General features: G+C 47.6%; 1 protein-coding gene across 1 annotated transcript in view; it reads left to right on the top strand.

The window, feature by feature from the left end:
* Positions 1–23,593, top strand: part of LOC140398487 (all-trans-retinol 13,14-reductase-like) — a 40,678-nt gene that overhangs the window by 7,999 nt on the left and 9,086 nt on the right. Inside the window, exons 4-7 of the mRNA XM_072487227.1 lie at positions 4,156–4,357; positions 17,570–17,767; positions 17,854–17,973; positions 22,514–22,652. Coding sequence (XP_072343328.1) covers positions 4,156–4,357; positions 17,570–17,767; positions 17,854–17,973; positions 22,514–22,652 — 659 coding nt within the window. The remainder of the gene's footprint in view (positions 1–4,155; positions 4,358–17,569; positions 17,768–17,853; positions 17,974–22,513; positions 22,653–23,593) is intronic.

The following is a 23,593-nucleotide window of genomic DNA, read 5'->3' as shown; positions in this document are numbered from 1 at the left end:
AATCTGTGATTGCTGCAGATGGGGGACATTTTAGTTAGCCTGAAGTGTTGTCTCAGTTGGGTCCACGTTCTCAGCCTGGCCGCTATCACGTTGTCTAACTTGTTGAGGGGGATGGGACTGTAGCCAGGGTCCGGAGGGTCGTTCCTTTGCAGAAGACCTCCTCCATTTATACCCAATCTGTGCTGGGTTCTTGTACCCAACCCCTCACTTTTTCTGCCGTTGCTGCCCAGTGGTAGTATTGTAGGTTTGGTAAAGCCAAGCCCCCTTTGATTTTCCTCCTTTGCAGTGTCAGTTTGGGAATTCTCTGGTTCTTACCGCACCGCACGCGCGCACACGTGCACACACACACTGTCCCAGATATTGCCCTGCTGTACCTCTGTCCTTCCACCCTTTATCTCGCCCTCGAGTTCCTTGCTGTGCTCCCCCTCATCACATTGAGGGAAGGGACTAGCCTGAAAACGAGGCAGCACCAAATGTGTGCAGTTCTTGATATTATTGTCTCTGTTTGCGGTCTGTTCTCCGCTCTTTTGTTCCGATTCTTTTTTTTACCCACCCCGGTGGCTTTCATTGTTGTTGCGGCTGTTCAATTTTGTTTGATTTAACAAACCCGTCAGCCCGTCCGCTGGGGTGTTGAAATACAGTTCCTTTCCCTTGAATGTTACCCAGAATCTGGCTGGGAATAACATCCCAAATTGCACCCCACTTTTGTAGGATTGTTGATTTTGCTCTGTTGAACTCTACCCTCTTTTTTGCCAGGTTCGCCCCAATGTCTTGTACACCCTTATCATCTTCCCTTCCCACATGCATGATTTCATCTGACGGGCCCAAAAGATTTTCTCCTGGTCCTGGAACCGGAGCAGCTTCGCCCTAATCACTCTGGGCTGCTCCCAGGCTTTGGGCCTGGGTCGAAGCACCCTGTCCATTTCTGGGGTGTTTGGAAAGCCCTCCCTCTCCACTAGCTTGAAATGAAATTTGGGCAATGTAGCCCATTGGGTCTCTGTCCTCTGTCTGGCAGGCCCTCTATCCCCTCTGGCAGGCCCACTATTCTGACGTTCTGCCATCTGGACCTGTTTCCCTGGTCCTCCACTTTCCCTCTTGGGCTCCCCTGGGTTATTACCAACCTTCTCTCCTCGGTTTCCAGAGCTACAATCCGGTCGTTCTGGTCAGAGGCGACCCTCTCAAACTCCAGGATTGTTTTCTCCTGTGCCTCCACTTTCCTTCCCAGGCCTTCGATGGTTCGCTGCATTTGTCTCTCGCCTCCGACAGCACCTCCGTCGTCATGTGGAGCTCTGTCCTGATCGCCTCCTTTACGGTGTTTACCTCCCTTCATTCTTCGCATGGGGGGGGGAGGGGGAAGAAAGAGGTCACTGCGTCCTGATCCTGCTCCGCTGTTCGGTTCGTCAGCTTTTCCCCTTCCTGGATCGCCTGGCATTTTCCCTTTACATGCCTTTCACCTTTTGGTGGGCTTTTTAAGCCTTTTCTTTCTTCTCTTGGTGTCTGGCACAACACCATCTGTGCCGTGGGACCAAGCAAACCAATCTATTAATAGGTCTTGAATAAAAGGAATAAAATCGTAATCCCCGATCGGAGCTCCTCCACGTGCAGCTGCTCTGCCGAACACAGAGAGATGTCCAAGAACGTCTCCTTTTTTTCTTCTTTCTTCCACCTCCCCCAAAAAAGCAAAAGTCAAAGACGAAAGGTACCAATCTCCAGTGAATTTTTTTTCAAAAAAAGAGGGAAGGAGCGATTCAAGAATGGTGACGGGAGCCACACTACTTGCGACCACCGTGATTTTTTTTTTTTTTAAGTTAGTTTAAAAACTCTGAAGACCATTGGCAAAGCTGCATGGTACAAATGTTATGGAGGGCAAAGGTTTGAAAAGTTCCAGGCAGTGAGCTGCTTGAATTGTTGAGGCTTTGTGGACCAAGTTCCTGCACAACCCAACTAGCTCGCTGGATAGTTTTTTTATAAATTACAGTACCCAATAGTTTTTGTTTTATAAATTGCAGTACCCAATTCTAGGGGCAGTTTAGCATGGCCATTCCGCCCCCTCTGGCCGGGATTGAATCCGGATCCACAGTGCCGAGGCAGCAGTGTTAACCACTGCACCACCTAGACCCCTAGCTCACTTGGCAATTAATGACTTTTTAAAACCCATGTCATGATCTCAAATCTTACTTTGGGTGATGATTTCTTTCTTTAATATTTTATTTATGAAGGCGATAAATTGTACTCTGCTAACTGAGCAAGAAACCTTTTTGACAAGGTAGTTAGGACACAGTCCTTTGGCTGGTATGGTTTATTCCATTATGAGCTGTTGTACCTGGTGCATTCCTTTTGAAGGCATCTGGATTTACCTTCTAGGAACCAATTATTGCTGCTGGCACTTCTGCTACTTTCTCATTGGCATTATCCCCCCTCTGTCACACTATCCTGGTCTTCATTTTCAGGTGTAACTTTAGGGGGGAGCATGCAGTAGATACAACATTAACTTGTAATACTAATGCACCTTCACCTCTGCAAGAAGTGCTCGCCCTCGTGTTACAATGCAGATAAATGCAACGGTTAATATTTTAGATTCATAGAATGGTTACAGCACCGAAGGAAGCCATTCAGCCCATTGCATCTGTGCTAGCTCTTTGGAGAAGCAATTTGTTTAATACCACTTCCCTGCAATTCTTTTCCTTTTTTCAGGTCATGACCCAATTCCCTTTTTGAAAGCCTCAATTGACGACTCCACCACCACACTGTCACTACATTGCTGCCATCAGTCTGCCAATGTGAAACTTGTCCAACGGAATAATGTTCTTGCAGCTCCTCTACAATAATCCAACTGGTAGCTCTGTGCTCCTGAGCTCAGTAAGCAATAATTAGGACCAGTTCAATTTAGTGTGGAGCTTTAAATGAGAACTTTTTATCGTTTTAATTGTAGCCTCTTTGGAAATGATGCTTCATTTTTGCCTGTGGCAGGAAAATAAACTAACTTTTTGTTTAGGTCAACAAATTTTGTTTAACACTTCAGATCATATTCCATTCCTATCTTGATGTGTTGTTCGAATCTGTCAGAATTTTGAACTGTTCCAAAGGAGTGACTAGGCCCCTCAATTCACCCACAGCGCAGTCTCTGATTTGTTCAAGAATGTGGTTTGCAGGTTCCTTGGAATTTATCAATTGTTTAAATTCTGGGCAGCACGGTGGCGCAAAGGGTTAGCCCTGCTGCCTCACGGCACAGAGGTTCCCGGCTCTGGGTCACTGGAGTTTGCACATTCTCCCTGTGTCTGCGTGGGTTTCGCCTCTACAACCAAAGATGTGCAGGGTAGTTTGATTGGCCACGCTAAATTGCCCCTTAATTGGAAAAAATGAATTGTGTAAATTTATATATTTTTTAAAAATTGTTTAAATTCTGCTGAGGTTCATAGGATTGTTTGAATTTGTTGTTTCTTAATTGATTTCCTTCCTCTGGTAGTATCCCACACACACTCAAAATGATCAATATTTGCATATATCTCCCCACCCCATCTTCAAAAAAAATTGTGACATCCAAGTGCCCCCATCTCTAACCTTAATTTCCTTTTTAAATTCTTTGGATGCATTCTTGCCCCCAGCTCCATCAGTCAAAATTCCATGCGTAAATCCCTCCAGTCTGATTTTGGCTGTGGCCAAAGTTAGCAACGATCTCCTCCTGTAATCCCCCCTTCATGCAGATTTTGAGAGCGTGGCCATGCTCCCCTCCTCTCCTCAGCTCTAATCTACCCTATTGTATCACTTTTTGATGGGATCGTCACTGCAAATTCTACCTCCTTTCCGGATTTAGCCAGCAAGTTCTCGGGTCCTACCATCTGATACCTCCAAGGGTCTATCCTCAGCCACTTAATCAAGTTACATGTTCCACTTTTCATATTGGGTCCTTTCAAAATGAAGTAGAAAGGCTTTCATCTCATAAAGGATGGGCTGGATTCACCTTGTTGTCTACACCAGAGTCGCCCAACGCCCAATATCAGTCACGTGGTAAAGCCCAGCCTCCTGAAACCAATGATTAAAAAGATCTGCCTGCAGATGGGAACAATTGTGGACTGCCTTTTTTTTTTGCGTTACATATGCAGGAGACTTTTGTTCTTTCTGTACTTCTGAAGCATGTTTTCTGTTTTATTCTAGAAGACCGCCAAAAAGGTACCATTGTTGGCAATTATGAAAATGATCCCTCTTCAATTGGCCAGATTCCTCATAAAGACGGGCATCATCCATTGGGTCTCCTCAGTTTTCAAGCTGGCAGCTACCCCACTCTCCGATGTGGTTAACAAGCTGACAGAAAATAAAGACCTTCGAGCAGTCATGTGTTACACCTGTGGGGATTATGGTAATATGCTTTCATTATGTCAGTGTATAATATGCTTTTTGGCTAATAAGCAAGGCTGCATTCTAACCAAATTTACTTTCATTATGTCAGTTGCGATGCTTTTGACTAATGCAGTAAGTAAGGGCACGAGCTAACAGAATTTACTTTCATTATGTCGGTGTGCAATGCTTTTGACTAATGTGAGTAAGTAAGAAAACTAAGAACACGATCTAACCAAATTGGTTTTGAAGTGTGGTAGCAAGCAGGAAATGCCAGGTGTTTCCTGACAAACGACCTGGCGAGGCCAGCACCGTGTCTAATGTTAATTGGCCCACTTACCGAGGCCCCACGGGCTTCACAGCAAATAACTGTCCTGCCGGCACATTTGCAGGGACTGCGTCTGGCAGCTCCCCGCTAACAGGGAACAGCACTTAAATTGATCCCGCGCAGACCAGCTCCACGATTCGACCTGGCCAGACAGTTGGATGCGGTGGAAGGATACTGTTTTACACCCCCCCCCCCCCCCCCCCCACCCCAAAGGGCTCGGAGGGTCAGCAACAGGAAGTGGCAATGGCCGTCTGCGTGGGGTTGTGACCTAGGAGGACCGCCACCCACTGCCTGAAGAAGTAAATGACCTCCACTGGGCCAAATGGGTGAATTGGCAGAGCTCTGGCACTAGCCCTGTCTGTTACCCCCCCCCCCCCCCCCCCCCTTCTGATGACCACGTGCCTCGCACCACGCCACCCATGCCGATCAGTCGTTCGATTCGGAGGGGAATGTCAGCGACACTCCAGCAGGCCCATAGCCGAATTGAGGGGTCTCAAAGGCTGCGTGCACGAAGGCAAACACTGCTTGGGTGGTGACTGTAGCAAAGACCCTGTAACACAACGTCAGCACCATAAGTGGAGGTGTCCAAGGCATTCCTCAGTTGGTGACGGCCATGGCTGAGCACCTCAGCAGCATGTCGGAGTCGCTGGGCGACGTGTCGGTGGAGGCGCTTCAGAGCATGTTCATCGCTGGGAGACATGCCCCACCATCAGGTGGAGCTGGAGAGCATGTCCCACTAAGGTGAATATAGTTGAGACGCTTCACAGCATGTCCCATCACTGAAGACTATGTCCCAGATGCAAGAGGACATTGGCAAGGCACTGCAGAGCATGGCCTGCTGAGAGCATTGACACCATGGTGCAGGCGTACAGGAGCTTCCAGGTGTGGCTGAGCCAAATGATGCAGGGGCATCCAGAGCTCCATCCAGCTGCCCCTCTGTTCCAAGGAGACACCCAGGGCCCTCTGGGCACCAACCAGGAGTAGGGAGCACTGGATGCCAACCTGGAGCCTCCCTACGGGGTGGCGGGCTCCATCAGCTCCCACGAGTCTCCTTCTCCCCCAGCCAAACTACACGTCTGAGTCGGCATTCAGAACATGGTGGCATGGCAGGGCATGTGCTGCCGGCAAGTGGACCAGGGTCTTCTGGGGCTGGCCCCAGAGGACACCTGCTGGAGGTATCCAAGGCTATGGGACGCAGTAAGCAGTAGGCTGGCTCCACTGCTGAGTGCATCCTGGGGACACCTAGATGTAATGGCAGATTGTGGAGGGTTAAACACTTGGGGGATCACTCGGGGCACTGGAGATCGGTGGGGTGGAGAGGAGAATGGAGAGGGTGGTGGCACCATCTGGGCTAGGGGCAGTTGGGGGTCACAATTGTATGACGTGAAGACTCTGGCACATTATTCTGCAATGCGGACTGACTGACCTCCATTCCCATGCCACAGCCCCCCCGGCACAGTGGTCCTGGATTTGCTGCCCCCACCCCACCCCAGGCTCTACCATGTACAGGTGATGGCCATGAGCGTGCACTTAGCAGATAGACCGACAGGGAGTCAGACTATAGCGTGGGACCCTCGCCGCTACCGCCTGTCTTCTATCCTCCGGCTGGTACTGCAAGTCCTTCTCGTGCTTGTCCTCTAGCCCGTCAGTCCAATGTCTCCCCTTTGGAGGTGGCCGCATGTTCCTCCTCCTCCACTTCCAGCACGTCGTCCTGCTGCTGTGCCAGGTTGTGGAGGGTACAATAGAACACCACCAAGCAGGCAACCCTCCAAGGAGGGGGGAACTGCAGTGCACCAATGCATCACCATCGATCAGAACTGCAGTTTGAGCAGTCTGATGCTCAATGACAGCCCGGGTGGCCACATGGGCCTTGTTATATTTGGTCTGCACCTTCATCTTCAGCCTCGCACTGGCGTCATTAGCCAGGTCTTCAGCGCATACCCGTTATCCTCCCAAGAGCCAACCGGTCATCTAGGGTGTCCTTCGAAGACGTCAGGGATCACTGACTGCCCCAGGATGTAGCTGTCGTGCACACTCCTGGGGAAGTATGCACAGATTCATGATCATCTTGTGGTAGTCGCGCACAAGTTGGATGTTCAGGGAGTGGAACCCTTTCCTGTTGATGAAGGGCACTCCCTGACGCCCTGGTGTGTGCAAGGTGACCTGTGTCCCATCTATTGTTCCCTGGACCTGGGGCAACCCAGCGACTTGTGGAGAATCCTGCTGTCCGAGCATCCTATTGGGCTTGATCCAAGTCAGAATTTATATAGTTTAAAAAAAAAAAAAAAAAAAAATTAGAGTATCCAATCCATTTTTTTTCAATTAAGGGTCAATTTAGCGTGGCCAATCCACCTACCCTGTACATCTTTGGGTTGTGGGGGCAAAACCCACGCAAACACTGGGAGACTATGCAAACTCCACACTGACAGTGACCCAGACCTGGGATTGAACCTGGGACCTCAGTACAGTGAGGCAGCAGGGCTAACCCACTGTGCCACATGCTGCCCAAAATTTATATAGTCAGCTGCCCAGACAAATGGATGCACTTGTGGGCTGTTGGTTGGGAAGTCCCTGCTCGAGCCCTGGAATGATCCTGAGGTATTGCTGTTCAGGGCTGCGGTTATCTTGACAGCCACCGGAAGCAGGTATCCACCTCCACGTGGTGCCAAGTCCCTCCCTTTCCTTGCTGCAGGCCTCTGAAGCAAACTGGGCTGCCTTAAACAAGAAACAGCAACAATACAATAGCAAGCGTATGACTTCCGGACGTGAACTAACCACATGCAATAGCACAAGGGCAGTAGCAATTTATACTGCTTCCAAACTTGAAACCGAAAAGAGTCATCATCACAAAGCTGCTAACATCCTTCAAAGGCGCCTCTTCACGACCTCCAGGTGTGCAGTTGAGGTGAGCCGCCACTGTAAAAAAGATTGTCATTCTAGGTGAGTTTGGCAGTGTGTTTCCTGCTATCTTTTTGTGAGATCCAGACCTGGCTCATTATAAATATGATTATCGGGGGTGACTCCCATGTGGTTTTGCGCCTGGTGCAATGAGATCAGCGGCAGGTGCAACAGTGTGCCAATCACGCCCTGAATCTTTTGCACTACTTTGGGATTTTGCTCTTTATTTAAAAAAAAAAACACAATTTGAAGTACCAGCTGCTGAAATAAAATCACTCTCTTAGCTTTTTATGTTAAGCTCTGCATAAAACAAGGGATAGCTGAATTTAGCATTTTTGTGCACATTTGGAACTAACGTGTTGGAATATTTAATCTCCCAATAATTTTAAATTACATTAATTCTAATATTGCGCATGGTTTGCTCTTCGAAATTAAATGCAAACAAAGCAGAGTAAAGTGAGCATTTTCCATTTCCATGAATTAGACAGATTTATTTCAGGATGTGTGGATGAAAGGGTGGTGAATGCATATTTGGGAGTGGCGGGTAGGTCATCTTATAAGACCATAAGACATAGGAGTGGAAGTAAGGCCATTCGGCCCATCGAGTCCACTCCACCATTCAATCATGGCTGATTTCAACTCCATTTACCCGCTCTCTCTCCATAGCCCTTAATTCCTCGAAATCAAGAATTTATCAACTTCTGTCTTAAAGACACTCAACGTCCCGGCCTCCACCGCCCTCTGTGGCAATGAATTCCACAGACCCACCACTCTCTGGCTGAAGAAATTTCTCCTCCTCTCTATTCTAAAGTGACTCCCTTTTATTCTAAGGCTGTGCCCCCGGGTCCTAGTCTCCCCTGCTAATGGAAACAACTTCCCTACATCTGCCCTATCTAAGCCATTCATTATCTTGTAAGTTTCTATTAGATCTCCCCTCAACCTCCTAAACTCCAATGAATATAATCCCAGGATCCTCCGACATTCCCAGGATCCTCAGACGTTCATCGTATGTTAGGCCTACCATTCCTAGGATCATCTGTGTGAATCTCTGCTGGACCCACTCCAGTGCCAGTATGTCCTTCCTGAGGTGTGGGGCCCAAAATTACACAGTATTCTAAATGGGGCCTAACTAATGCTTTATAAAGCTTCAGAAGTACATCCCTGCTTTTATATTCCAAGCCTCTTGAGATAAATGACAACATTGCATTTGCTTTCTTAATTACGGACTCAACCTGCAAGTTTACCTTTAGAGAATCCTGGATTAGGACTCTCGTCCCTTTGCACTTCAGCATTATGAATTTTGTCACTGTTTAGAAAATAGTCCATGCCTCTATTCTTTTTTCCAAAGTGCAAGACCTCTCACTTGCCCACGTTGAATTTCATCAGCCATTTCTTGGACCACTCTCCTAAACTGTCTAAATCTTTCTGCAGCCTCCCCACCTCCTCCATACTACCTGCCCCTCCACCTATCTTTGTATCATCAGCAAACTTAGCCAGAATGCCCCCAGTCCCATCATCTAGATCGTTAATATATAAGGAGAACAGCTGTGGCCCCAACACTGAACCCTGCGGGACACCACTCGTCACCGGTTGCCATTCCGAAAAAGAACCTTTTTATCCCAACTCTCTGCCTTCTGCCTGACAGCCAATTGTCAATCCATGTTAGTACCTTGCCTCGAATACCATGGGCCCTTATTTTACTCAACAGTCTCCCGTGAGGCACCTTATCAAAGGCCTTTCGGAAGTCAAGATAGATAACATCCATTGGCTCTCCTTGGTCTAACCTATTTGTTATCTCTTCAAAGAACTCTTAACGGGTTTGTCAGGCACGACCTCCCCTTACTAAATCCATGCTGACTTGTCCTAATCTGACCCTGCACTTCCAAGAATTTAGAAATCTCATCCTTAACAATGGATTCTAGAATCTTGCCAACAACCGAGGTTAGGCTAATTGGCCTATAATTTTCCATCTTTTTCCTTGTTCCCTTCTTGAACAGGGGGGTTACAACAGCGATTTTCCAATCCTCTGGGACTTTCCCTGACTCCAGTGACTTTTGAAAGATCATAACTAACGCCTCCACTATTTCTTCAGCTATCTCCTTTAGAACTCTAGGATGTAGCCCATCTGGGCCCGGAGATTTATCAATTTTAGACCTTTTAGTTTCTCTAGCACTTTCTCCTTTGTGATGGCTACCATATTCAACTCTGCCCCCTGACTCTACGGAATTGTTGGGATATTACTCATGTCTTCTACTGTGAAGACTGACGCAAAGTACTTATTTAGTTCCTCAGCTATTTCCTTGTCTCCCATCACAAAATTATCAGCGTCATTTTGGAGCGGCCCAATGTCAACTTTTGCCTCCCGTTTGTTTTTAATGTATTTAAAGAAACTTTTGCTATCATTCCTAATGTTACTGGCTAGCTTACCTTCATATTTGATCCTCTCTTTCCTTATTTCTCTTTTTGTTATCCTCTGTTTGTTTTTGTAGCCTTCCCAATCTTCTGCCTTCCAACTACTCTTTGCCACATTATAGGCTTTCTCTTTTGCTTTGATGCATTCCCTAACTTCCTTTGTCAGCCATGGCTACCTAATCCCCCCTCTCTGATAACCTTTCTTTTCTTTGGGATGAACCTCTACTGTGTCCTCAATTACTCCCAGAAACTCCTGCCATTGCTGTTCTACTGTCTTTCCCACTAGGCTCTGCTCCCAGTAGATTTTCGTCAGTTCCTCCCTCATGCCCCTGTAGTTACCTTTATTTAACTGTGACACCTTTACATCTGATTCTACCTTCTTTCTTTCAAATTGGAGATTGAATTTGACCATATGATGATCACTGCCTCCTAAGTGCTCCCTTACTTTAAGATCTTTAATCAAGTCTGGCTCATTACATAACACTCAGTCCAGAATGGCCTGTTCCCTCGTGGGCTCCATCACCAGCTGTTCCAAAAAGCCTTCCTGTAAACATTCAATGTCTTCCCTTTCCTTGGGTCCACTGGCAGCATTATTTACCCAGTCCACCTGCATATTGAAGTCCCCCATGATCACTGTGACCTTGCCTTTCTGATATGCACTTTCTATTTCGTGGTGCATTTTGTGACCCTGGTCCTGACCACTGTTAGGAGGCCTGTACATAGCTCCCATTATGGTTTTTTGCCTTTGTGGTTGCTCAACTCTACCCACACAGACTCCACATCATCTGACCCTATGTCGTTTAGTGCTATTGATTTAATTTCATAATTAACAAGGCAACCCCGCCCCCTCTGCCCACCTCCCTGTCTTTTCGATAGGTTGTGAGTCCCTGGATGTTTAAATGCCAGTCCTGAACCCCCTGCGACCATGTCTCTGATGCCTACCACATCATACCTGCCAGTCACAATCTGGGCCACAAGCTCATCTACCTTGTTCCGTACACTGCGCGCATTTAAATATAGCACCTTTAATTCTCTATTGACCGTCCCTTTTTGTTTTCTTAGTGTGGTGACCTTGGTTTACTGAGCCTTTCCATACACTGTCATATTTTGTGGGATGGGGACTATCGTAACCTCTCCTGAGTTTTGTCTTTTCGTGCTTTTTTGTATTCCTAGGCAGCTACGCTCCCCACTGATTACTTCACCTCTTGGTTCCCTGACTTTCCCCCCCCCCCCCCCCCCCCCCCCCAAATCTTTAGTTTAAAGTCCTATTGACCACCCTATTTACTCTTTTCGCCAGAACACTAGTCCCAGCTCGGTTCAGGTGGAGACCATCCCAACGGTATAGGTCCCCCCTGTCCCAAAACTGATGCCAGTGTCCCATGAAAAGGAACCCCTCTTTCCCACACCACTCTTTCAGCCACGTGTTAACTTCCCTTATTCTTGCCTCCCTATGCCAATTTGCACGTGACTCGGGCAGTAATCCAGAGATTATGACCCTTGAGGACCTGTTTTTTAATTTGAATCCTAGCTCTTTATAAATCTCTAAACAAGTCCTCTTTCCTAGACTTGCCTGTGTTGTTGGTACCGACATGGACCACAACAACTGGATCCTCCCCCTCCCTCTCCCATATCCTTTCAAGCTGGTCAGAGATGTCCCGCACCCTAGCACCGGGCAGGCAACATACCATGCGGGACTCTTTATCCTGCTCACAAAGGATACTATCTATCCCCCTGATAAAAGAATCTCCTACAACTACAACTTGCCTATTTACTCCCTCCCCATGCTGCCAACACTTGCCATGAAGTGTTGCTTAATGGGCTGGTTTCTGTATCTTTGAGATAAATGGGTTATCCCACCTTACCCCCGGAGATCCGTTTTCACACCATGTATCATCACCCAGCTACATGTGCTGAGTAAACAAATGAGAAAGCAGATGATTGCCAACTTTCAATGTCTTTTGTTTAGGCGTTGAAGTTTATCTTCAGCATGCAGAGCATCTTCTGTTTGGTTATCTCTGCCTTAGGGGTCCTTCAAACTCATTAAAATTCTGTAAATTATTATTCACAGTATGAACATAGTTCACTGACACTGTGCTAATGACTCATGGACACTGCATTCACCTTGGATTGGAATGTGTCAAGAGGTGGTATGCAAATAAATCACTGCTGCTGTGATGAATTTTCTTAAATTTAAATTTGTTTGGCTACTAATTATATATTGTAATAAATTTTGAAAATGTTCTTCTCTATACCTTTTCATTGTTCGTGGCCAACTCTAGCAGCTACTAAAAGACTGCTGGCCACTTTTGAAACCATGCCATTTATGAAAAAATAGTTAGCTGGAACAAAATTTAATTAACCATTGGAAACCCAGTGATATTTGGGCAGAAACTAGCCTTCCAACACAGCTGCCATGAAATCTTTTGGGAACTGACACTTGGGGCATTTTCACAGGTCAGGAAAGATGTACAGACTTTTTTTTTAAATGACGTGTGGAACCTGAAAGCAGATGACCTGCCCTCATTTGCAACAGATGGAATATTTTACAAGATGGGGAACCCCCACACAGCGCGTGCGTGTGTGCGCGCTTGGCTGAGTTCCAGAAGCTGCAATTATCTCTGGTTTCTGCGAAAGACCGTTTTACTGACCGTTTACAGAAAGTTATGAAAGACCACCAATAAACCCCCCCCCCCCCCCCCCTCCCCAACAACTGCCGAGGCCTCCGGAAACACTGTTCCTGAACACCGTGGGAGGCAGCACTGCAAATCCATCAGCCAATATCCGAACACCCATGGGATGGGACACAGCTGAGTGGGTGCCACGGGGAGGGAGGGGGCAGCCTGGAGAGATGGGCCAAGGGATCGGAGGTCAGCCTGCATTGCAGAAGAAAGTGACGAGAGGCATCATGGTTGTGCACACAGGTATTCAATGTGTTTTAAAATTCCCCAACCACCCAATGGTGTCCTTCGTGATCCTCAATGTGCTTGGCCCTCCTAGCTCTACCAGTAACATCTAGGTGTTTCCCCAGGATGCACATCAGAGGTGGAGGCAGCAGCTGCTTACCACCTCCCGTGGCCTTCGATGCCCCTGGTGTGCATCATTTTCATTTTTCATTTCATTTCCTTCTGCACTTATCAATGGCACATCCACAGCCGTGCTACCTTGTCCGTGTGCTGATTTCGGGATACGGCCTCCTCAAGGGTGGAACTCGGGAGAGCTAGCGGCCACCATCACCACTCAATGGGATGGGTCTGGGTTGGCAAACAGCACCCCCTCCTGGTCAGGGACCCTAGGGCCCTGGGGTTCACCTTGGGATGGAGGGACAGCTGGTTCGAGCCCTGGCTGCCCCGACGACATCTGGCTCTGCCAGCCTTGTCGGTTCCCCATGGTCCACACCATTGTGTCGAACCTTATCAAGGTCAGCCTGCTACTGAGTGACATCCCCCCAGAGAGTTAGACATTTTGCCGAGACCCTCAGCCATGACCGTGACCAACTGCGCGACGCCTTGGGACACCTTCGCTAAGGGTGCTGATTTTGTGCACTAGACTGTGCATTGTGGTTGCCACCCTAGCAGTTTTGGCCTTGGTGCCAAGCATTGCCAGCGACTCCACCTGCGCCCATAGCCTCTGGGACAACTCCAAGTGGCTGTGGCTATGGATCTGTTGGTGTGACGCTGACATCTCCTTCTGAATGTCACGGTTATTCCCCATCAGCTCCAGGTACCACTGGCTCTGCATTTGGCTGGGACCCTGCTGGGTCCTGGGATCCAGCAGCCCTCCAACTGCTGTCACTCTGAGGGTTCCTCCTCCACCTGATGTACATCAGCAGTGTGGTGCTCATCAGATTGCCCCAGAAACCTGTCCCACGAGCTGTGTTTCTGTGCTGGTAGAGAGTGATGACAGCTGTGCCACGACTAAGGGTTGCATCCTCGGAGCTCTCCTCCAAGGTGGTCTCGTGGGAGGCTGGAGGACCTGCGGGGAAAATGGACATGTGGTCAGGTGGGAGTGATCAGTCAGTCAGTAAGGCAATAATGACACTCGTTTGACAGGCCCCCCCCTGGTGGTTCCTCACCTCTGCTGTGTCTGCCAGCCTCCGCATGGGCGACTGCCCTGTCCTCGGTCACCTCCAGGGCAAGCTCCTCATAAGGAGCTAAGGAAGTCCGGCTCACCTCCGCTAGCCTGGGCCCTCTCCTGACTATTATGGGAGAGCTTTTCCAGAGGCGACAGAGGGCATCGTTAGCCACATGTGATTCACAGTCGTGGGAATGGGCGTGCGAAGGGAGGGTTGGGGTAGGGGGGATTGAAGATGGAGGGAGGGTTGGGGGTAGCATGAGGGGGGGGGGGGGGTGAATGCTCCCTTTTGGGAGCATTCGTGCTGTCTGGTGTAGGTGACCTCTTTTCGGCACTGAAGGCCAGTCCTTCTGGTCACACTCCCCAAGCTCACAGCTGCTGCCACCTTGTCCCAGGCAACACTGGCTGCTTCATGACTCGCCCTCCGGGGAACAGGTTGTCCCTCCTGGCCTCCACTGCATCTGGGTGCCTTCCCTGAATCTTGGGGCTAGTCTCCTCGGTGCGCTGGCTGGGGTTGGCTGAGTAAGTGCTGCTCTACCTTGTTAGCGGGGGTCGATCAGCTGGAGAGGTTTCATTTGTGGCGAGAAGCCTTTGAGGCCTCATTAAGTGGACCAACTAACGTTGTGTTGAATTGTGTTGCCGGCCTCGCTGGGCTGAGTGCCGGGAAGCCCGTGGCAATTCACGCTTGCCAACCCACTTGGAAATATTTCCGAAGAATCGTGCCCCATATGTCTTTCATGTGCCAATGACTAGAAGATAGTTTTGGGAGGGGCTTAAAGAACAACGTAAATTACAGCACAGGAACAGGCCCTTCGGCCCTCCAAGCCTGTGCCGATCCAAATCCTCTATCTTAAAGTTTTGAACGAACCTCTTGAATGGGATTCTCTTTTTTTTTTTTTTTTTTTTCCTCCCCTATCGAGTAAGTCGAATTAAGAATTTAATTACATCATTAGACGTTTGTTTTAAATCTTCACATGGCTCTTCTGGCTGAGTGACTAGGGAGGTGGCATGTGGATGCATGGGCATGTGTGGGGACAAGTTGATATGGAAGTGGCATGTGGTTTGGGTGAAAGGTATGAGTTTGCATGAAGCTGGCTTGTGGGTGGCATGCGAGGGTGAAATGGCTGCGGCTGGAGGGTCTACCTGTGTCTAAAACAGGAGGAACAAAGAACTGAGGAAATCCTTCTAACCAGCTCTCAAACTGCCAAGGTTTTGCTTCCAAGCTTCAAGTGCCTGACCCGATCCTACCCTTGCCTTCCTGGAACAGAGATCTGGTCTAATGGGGCCATTTTAAACTGAGGTGAGTCTGCCCTGTCTGGAAATCTCCCAACTCAAACCCACTGCTTCAGTTGTGAAAAGCTGTCCCTTATTATCTGCCAAGTTGCTCAAATGCTGCAAACACATGTTTAAAGAAATTTGGGCCAGTCCAGGTCTCGTGCTAATTATAATTTGATTCTCTTTTTTTAAAAAAAAAAAAACATTTTATTCGGGCATTGTTAGAAAACAAATCGGCAGAAAAAAAACATAACATTAAAGACTTTTTTTTTTTTTTTTTTGCTGACTCCTCAATCCTCCTCAAAGAAGTCAATGAACTGTTTCCACCTCCGAGCGATCCCATCAGCCGACTCCCTCAGGATAGACTTGACCTTCTCCTTTCTTTCTACCAGGTCACTCTCTCACAACCCTGCCTTTTTGGCTACTCCCCTCATCCAAGCAAGATCTGTCTCTGGGCTATCTGGGCCAAAGCATCGGCCTCTCAACCCCTGGACTTCGGGTCTTCCAGCTCCCCAAATATCGCTTCCTCTGGACTCTGGGCTACCTTCGCCCCCAGCGCCGGAAGATTATGTCCACAAACGCCTGCCAGAACCCCTTCAGCTTCATAAACACATGGACGGGCCTCCTCGCACACCGCCCACTACTATCCTCTACCCCCTCAAGAACCTGCTTGTCTGCACTACCGTAATAGGTGCCCTATGGACCACTTTAAACTGAATGAGGCTTAGCCTCTCACACACTTAGGATGCATTTCCCCCTCCGCATGACCTCAGCCCATACCCTGGCTTCCACCTCCCCTCCCAGCTCCTCCTCCCACTTGTGTTTTATCCCCCACTAGAGCCCCCTCCCAATCCATCAGCTCCCTGTAGACCTCTGGCACCTTCCTTCCCCAATTTCCTCCTTCGTTAGTATCTTATCCTGCAACCCTAGGGGCGGCAACCCAGGAAAAGACTGTGCCTCCCCATCACACAATCCCGGACGTGCAGGTACCTTAAACCATTCCATTCGTTTAATTCTCAACTCGACATGCACATGTACTTAGGATTGGTTGGTCCTAACTTGGATCCCTGACAGAAACTTTCAATAATTAATGGATATGGTGATAATGTTGGAAGCTTTAGCTGAGGTAAGAGGGCAGCCATATCTTGCTGAATGACCGAACAAACTCGAGGGACCCTACTCCTGCTGCTTTAATAAGTTTTTATTCTCTTATGTTAATATAAATACATAATCCTGCCTACACTGTTGGATTATGAATAGACATTCAACATAATTTAGTTTGACCACTTCATAAATTATTTCCTCTGTTACTTCAAACTTCACTAAAATTAATCTACTATAAGTGATGGCTCGATCTGAACTCACTGGGAATTTCTTGTTCGCCCGAGTCTCACTTGATTATTACTTTTTTAACACATTTTGAGTACCCAATTTTTTTTCCAATTTGAGGGGCAATTTAATGTGGCCAATCCACTACCCTGCACACCCTTGGGTTGTGGGGGTGGAACCCATGCAGACAGGGAGAATGTACAAACTCTACGTGGACAGCAGAATGTGCAATCTCCACATAGACGGTGACCCAGGGCCAGGATCTAACCCGGTTCCTCAATGCCGTAGGCTGCAGTGCTAACCACTGTGCTGCCCCTTTGTAGCTGTAGATTCCGCGCAGTGATCGCATGGAGTGAGGATAGGATGCAAAAACAAAGGTTTATTTATACGTTAATTAACTACCCCACTCCCTCACATGGCACCGAGGACCCGGATTTGACCCCGGCCCCAGGTCACTGTGGAGTTTGCACATTCTCCCCGTGTCTGCGTGGGTCTCACCCCCCACAACCCAAAGATGTACAGGTTAGGTGGATTAGCCACACTAAATCGCCCCTTAATCGGAAACAAATGTTGGGTTCTCTTAAAATGTAAAAAATAATGAATTTAAATATTACTTTTGACATCCTCCTTGTGCTGTCAATAACTGAACATGCAATGTGGCTACCCTATTTTGAATTTATTCATTGTGTCACTGCTTAGTGTCATTGATGTTGAGACCTCATTTGTACTTTAAGTGGCCCTTTTCTAAATTGTCAACATGGCTCTCGACAGCTTGATTTAAAACCTAGGTAAATCATGCATTTGAGTCAATAGTTTGTATTTTTGGATGCAGCAGTCTTTATTTAGAATTTGAATTCAGTACGTCAGTTGTTTATCCTCCATTTTGTGCTGTTTTGTTTCAAATATGTTTTCTTTCTCCAGGAGTCATGCCTAAAGACGCCAGCTTTGTGGTGCATGCTTTAGTCATCCAACATTACCAGAGAGGTGCATGGTACCCAATGGGTGGGGCTAGTGAGATTGCCTTTCACATAATCCCAATTATTAAGAAAAATGGAGGAGATGTTCTTATGCGGGCACCTGTCCAACGTATATTAATAAATCAAGATGGTCAGGCATGCGGTAAGTGTGATTTCATTGGTTCAAGCGTTGGGTGACAGTAAAAATGTATTTGGTTTAATTGTTGCTACTTTCCACTTTCTCACTAGGTGTGACTGTGAAGAAGGGTGAGGAAGAAATAAATCTGTTTGCTCCTGTGGTGATATCTGATGCTGGAATATTTAATACCTATGAAAAATTGCTACCTCATGAACTTCAAAGTAAACCAGGTGTGTGACTATTGGATTTTTCTTTCGTTCGACAGAATATAAAGAGCACAAACAAATAAAACCTGCACGTAACTCCCGGCTGTGTCTCAGTTCTCCCTTGTTGGTATATCCAATGCAGCACGGTAGCATTGTGGATAGCACAATTGCTTCACAGCTCCAGGGTCCCAGGTTCGATACCAGCTTGGGTCACTGTCTGTGTGGAGTCTGCACATTCTCCCCGTGTGAGCGTGGGTTTCCTCCCACAGTCCAAAGATGTGCAGGTTAGGTGGATTGGCCATGCTAAATTGCCCATAGTGTCCAAAAATTGCCCTTCGTGTTGGGTGGGGTTACTGGGTTATGGGGATTAGGTGGGGTTACTGGGTTATGGGGATAGGGTGGAGGTGTTGACCTTGGGTAGGGTGCTCTTTGCAAGAGCAGGTGCAGACTAGATGGGCCGAATGGCCTCCTTCTGCACTGTAAATTCTATGATCTGTGATCTTTGCGCATTATTTTCTGGCCCATGAACTGTTTGACTGAAACAGCAATATATGTGTGCAGTTAGTCATGGCAGGCACAGTGGTTGCCACTGCTTCCTCGGCTCCAGGGAGCTGGGTTCAATTCCAGCCTTGGGTAATGGTCTCTGTGGAGTTTAAACTTTCTCCCCGGGTCTGTGTAGGTTTCCTCCGGGTGCTCTGGTTTCTTCCTCATAGTCCAGAGATGTGCTGGTTAGGTGAATTGGCCATGATAAAATTGCCCCCTTAGTGTCCAGGTTAGGTGGGGTTATGGGGATAGGGTGCTCTTAGGAGGGTTGGTGCAGACCCAATGAGCTGAATGGCCTCCTTCTGCACTGTAGTAATTCTATGATTCTAAATCAGAAGATTAAGTTGATTGCATCTGCTGCTGGTATTTTTTTGCACATTCCCATTCCACTATCATTGTGCGTGTTGACAATATCTTGATTTTAAAATTCTCATTCACACTACTAAGTCCCTCTATTGCCTCTGCCCTTTGTGTGTCTAATCTCCAACCCCACAACCTTCTGCGATATCCGCACTCTGCTAATTCTAGCCTCTTGTGCATCTACAATTTTAATTGCTGAGCCATTGGTGCTCATGCCTTCGGTGGGCTAGACCCAACCTCTAGAATATCTTCCTCAACAGCTCTTGCTTTGCTTTCGTCCTTTAAGACACTCAAAAAAACCATCTCTTTTACCAAGCTTTTTGGTCAACTGATCCTTGTGCCTTGGCGTCACAAGCTTCACAGAATTGTTACATCGAAACATAAATAGAAGCAGGAGGAGGCCAATTGGCCCCTCTAGCATCATCTGCCATTCATTTTTCTCTTTTTAAATTTAGAGTACCCAATTCATTTTTTCAAATTAAGGGGCAGTTTTAGCGTGGCCAATCCACCTACTCTGCACATCTTTGGGTTGTGGGGGTGAAACCCACGCAAACACGGAGAATGTGCAAACTCCACACGGACAGTGACCCAGAGCCAGGATCGAACCTGGGACCTCGGAGCCGTGAGACTGCAGTGCTGCCACCGTGCTGCCCTATCATCTGCCATTCATTACAATTATGGCTGATCATCAAGATCAATACCCTAATCGAGCCGCTTTTTTTTTTTTTTTTTTTTTTTTTTCTTCCCTCCCATGTCCCTTCAGCCCCAGGAGGCTATAGCTAACTCCTTCCTGAAATTACACAATGTTTTGGCCTTCACTTTATTTTTGTGGTAGCGAATTCCACAGATTCACCATTCTGGGTGAAGAGATTTCTCTTTGCCGCAGTCCTAAAAGGTTTACCTCTTTACCTTATGACTTCTAGTTCTGGACTCTCCCCACCATCGGGAACATTCTTTCTCAATCTACCCTCCTAATCCTGTTAGAATTTTATAAGTTTCTATGAGATCCCCTCTCGCTCTAATTAATATAATCCTAACTGACTTTGTCTCTCGCCTCCTAAGACAGTCCAGCCATCCCAGGAATCAGCTGCACTCCCTCCACAGCAAGAGCATCATTCCTCTGATAAGGACACCAAAACTGCGCACACTATTCCAGGTGTGACCTCACCAATGCCCTATACCATTTCAGTTAAACATCCCTATTCCTATGCTCCAACCTCTTGCTGTGAAGGCCAACATGCCATTTGCCTCCTTTACTGCCTGCTGTACCTGCGTGCTTACTTTCAGCGACTGATGCACAAGGACATGGGTCTGAGTATCCAGCTCAATTTACACCCATTCAAATAATAATCTGCCTTTCTATTTTTGTGACCCAAGCAGATAACCTCATATTTATCCACAATATACTACATATGCCCACCCACCCATTCTGTACAAATCTCTGCTGAAGCATCTCTGCATCCTCCTCACAGCTCACCCTCCCACCCAACTATGTATCATCTGCAACTTCCATTTAGTTCCCCCATCCAAACCATTTAATATATAACGTGGGGTCCATCCAAATCATTTAATATATAACGTGGGGTCCTAGCACCGATCCCTGCAGTACTCCCCTAGTCACTGTCTATCAATAGGAAAAAGACCCATTTATTCCAACTTTTTGTTTTCTGTCTGTCTCAAGGCACTATATCTGCAATCCCATGCTTGATGGTGCAATCCAACGGCGATGCTGAGCCTGAAAATCAGCTCACTGCGGTGCAGCGTGGCCAATTAAAAGCCGGGAGAGCCCGCTCCCGGGATCTACCGAGCTCCCAACACCTCAAGATCCAGCAAGACGTGCAATGTAAATTCCATCCGTTGTGGGCAGGATCATATTTTGGCAAATCCACATATTTGAGCGAGATTGGAAAACTTGATCACGGAACGGCCAGTTTTGTGGACCACCTGCAGCAATAATTTCCTGAGCAGCCTATCCAGGCAGTACCCTCTAGCAGTCCTACCAGCCCCAGCAGGCAGTGCAAGCACAGTGTGACAAGAGCAATGGGTCCCCAACTCCACTAAGTCTGAGAATCTTTAGATGGAGAGTGATTGGACATCCTAGGGAGCATGGTGGATGGCTTTGCAGCAGGCACTGAGGGGATAGTATCTTGGGGGGTGGGTGCCCCAAATGTGCACAGTGAATCCCATAAATTATATGCCCCTCTCCCTTCACATCTGGTAAAAAGGTAGACGCCCCACTCTTGCTGCTTGTCCATCTCAACCACATTGTGATAAATATTTGGGTTAATTGGCATGTTAACAAGCTCAATTGGCAATTAATTTATTTTAAAAGTGGTGCTCGTTCACATACTATCTTGTGGGAAACTGGCGCGTTGATGCTTTGCGATCTGTTGTTGTAATGCTGGACTTTAGACTGCTCAACACCAGCAGTCCTGATTTGCAAACATCAAATGCCGCCGTCGTTGGAATTGCTCTGCTATCTTGGTGAGCTGAAGGAGCGCGTCAAAAGAAATGCAGTCTAGTGGAGAATTCATCTCTCTTTTGAATATAACAAACTGATTGTAGTGAAGGAGGCTGATGGGAGCTTTCATGTCTACAGTTTTCTGTTTGAAACCTATTTCCAATCAGTCTTTATCGGAACTTTGTGCTGGAGAGACAAGATACCCTCTTCTATGTACCAACAGAAGGGAAAAGAAGGGGTGGGGGGTTGGGGAGAGGGGAAAGGAAGCTGGTGGGGAGGGAGGCAGTTGGGGTGTTGGTGGAGGGGGGTCCCAATAGGGCACTGCCTGAACTATCTAGAGAGGCAGGAAAGAACCTTATGTGCCAGATTCCAGGGGTCCCCCAGAGGGGATGAGGGGCGACACAGTGCCAGGCACGAGTGAGACTGCACCCTGCTACAGAGCGCCTCATGTGCACCCTGTGCTCCTGACACTGGGTGGCTGACAGTCTCCCTCTGGGGCCCGAATCCTCCACCACATTTGAGTGCAGCAGGCAACACAGGCCCACCAACCAACCCAGGGGCTGCCTTGATCCTGCCACCGGGATCATCGACCAGCAGGATTTCCTCGGGCTCCTCCCGGGGCCCTGTGTCAGCAGGAGGCGATGGTGCAGATGCCTACTCCGCCCCGTCGCCTGGTTACTGGAAGGCCCCAAAAATAACTCCAGAAACAGGTCCGGGATGGTGGCAGAGGTGCCTGAAGATTAAATTGTCTTCCGGGTGCTTAATTGTGCTGGGAGGAATGGACCCTCTCTGGTTTATCTGACCCTGATGCACCCTGTTCGGGGGACAGCGTCAGCTGCTGGGATTTCCTCACTATCCCTCTCTTCCTTTCCCCCCACCCCGCCTCTTTTTTTTTTTTTTTTTTTCTTTTGGGGATTGGGCGTGACATCTATGGAAAAGAACCTGGTTTGACGCCGTTTGCGGGGGAGAGGATCACACTGGGGAGACCTCTACCACTGGAGGCCATGCTAAATTATCCCTTAATTGGGTACTCTAAATTTAAGGATTATTTAGCTAGTCACAAGGACAGAAGAATAATCTTAGTCTGAAAATCATAGAAATTCTTGTTTATGATTATGCTGATATTCAGGAGCATGAAAATAACAATCTACAATTCTGAATGGATTATGATGGTTACTGATCATTCTGTTGACCCCACAGAGATCCAGGCTCAGCTGAACATGGTGCAACATGGAATGGGAGGACTCAGCGTATTTGTTGGTCTTAATGGTTCAAAGGAAGAGTTGGGATTGAAAGCAGCAAATTATTGGTTAATTCAAGAGAACAACCTTGATGAGCAGTAAGTCAATGCAGTGCTTTAAACTTGGTTACATAACAGCAAGTGCTAGAGAACCCACTGTCATAATATCCACTCATGTATATAACGAGATGCAGACAGGCAGTGATTGACACCCAGGATAACCAATGAACACACATGACATGTAACAACCAATCACCAGACAGAACACCACCACTATAAAGCGCACAGGGCATTAAGACTCTCAACAGGACACAGCTACTGAGATAGTGAGAGTGCACAAACCAGTGAGCACTATCTCCATGCGGTAGAGTTAGTCTGGTCAAGCCAGTAGGAGGTTCAGTTAGATATGTACAGCAATCAGGAAGTTCAATAAAACAGTGTTGGACCATCTCCTGTGTCAGAAGCCTGTTTCTAGTTTCACTGCATCCAGTTGCAGTCAATGTTGAACCAACTTACTTAACATATCACCCACTATTATTTGATTGCATTTGATTTTGTAAACTAACCATATTGCAGGACTCTAGAGTATTACACCTGTCTTGCACCTGCTGCCAGGTGTATCTCTAGTTGTTGCAATTGAACCCCCCCCCCCCCCCCCCCAACTAATGCTTCTTTCATCTATGATCTTTACTTTCCAAATCTGCGGAATCTTGCACCTAGAAGAACAAGGGCATCAGGAGAATGGAAATGCCACCACATGCAAATTCCCTCCAAGTCAAACATTGTATCCATGGAATCTCTATACAGTGCAGAAGGAGGCCATTTGGCCTCCACTGACCTTCTGAAAGCGCAACTGATCTAGATCCACTCCTTTGTCCTGTCCCCGTAACCCACACATTGATCATGACCAATCCACCTAACCTGCACTTCTTTGGAGTATTCTGACTTGGAAGTACATCACTGTTTCTTCACTGTTGCTGGGTCAAAATCCCAAACTGCCTACACAGCAACACTGCACCACACAGACTACAGCAATTCAA

Source organism: Scyliorhinus torazame, chromosome 21, assembly GCF_047496885.1.
Source record: "Scyliorhinus torazame isolate Kashiwa2021f chromosome 21, sScyTor2.1, whole genome shotgun sequence".
NCBI classification, from domain to species: domain Eukaryota; kingdom Metazoa; phylum Chordata; class Chondrichthyes; order Carcharhiniformes; family Scyliorhinidae; genus Scyliorhinus; species Scyliorhinus torazame.
This window is presented reverse-complemented; position numbering and strand designations above follow the sequence as displayed.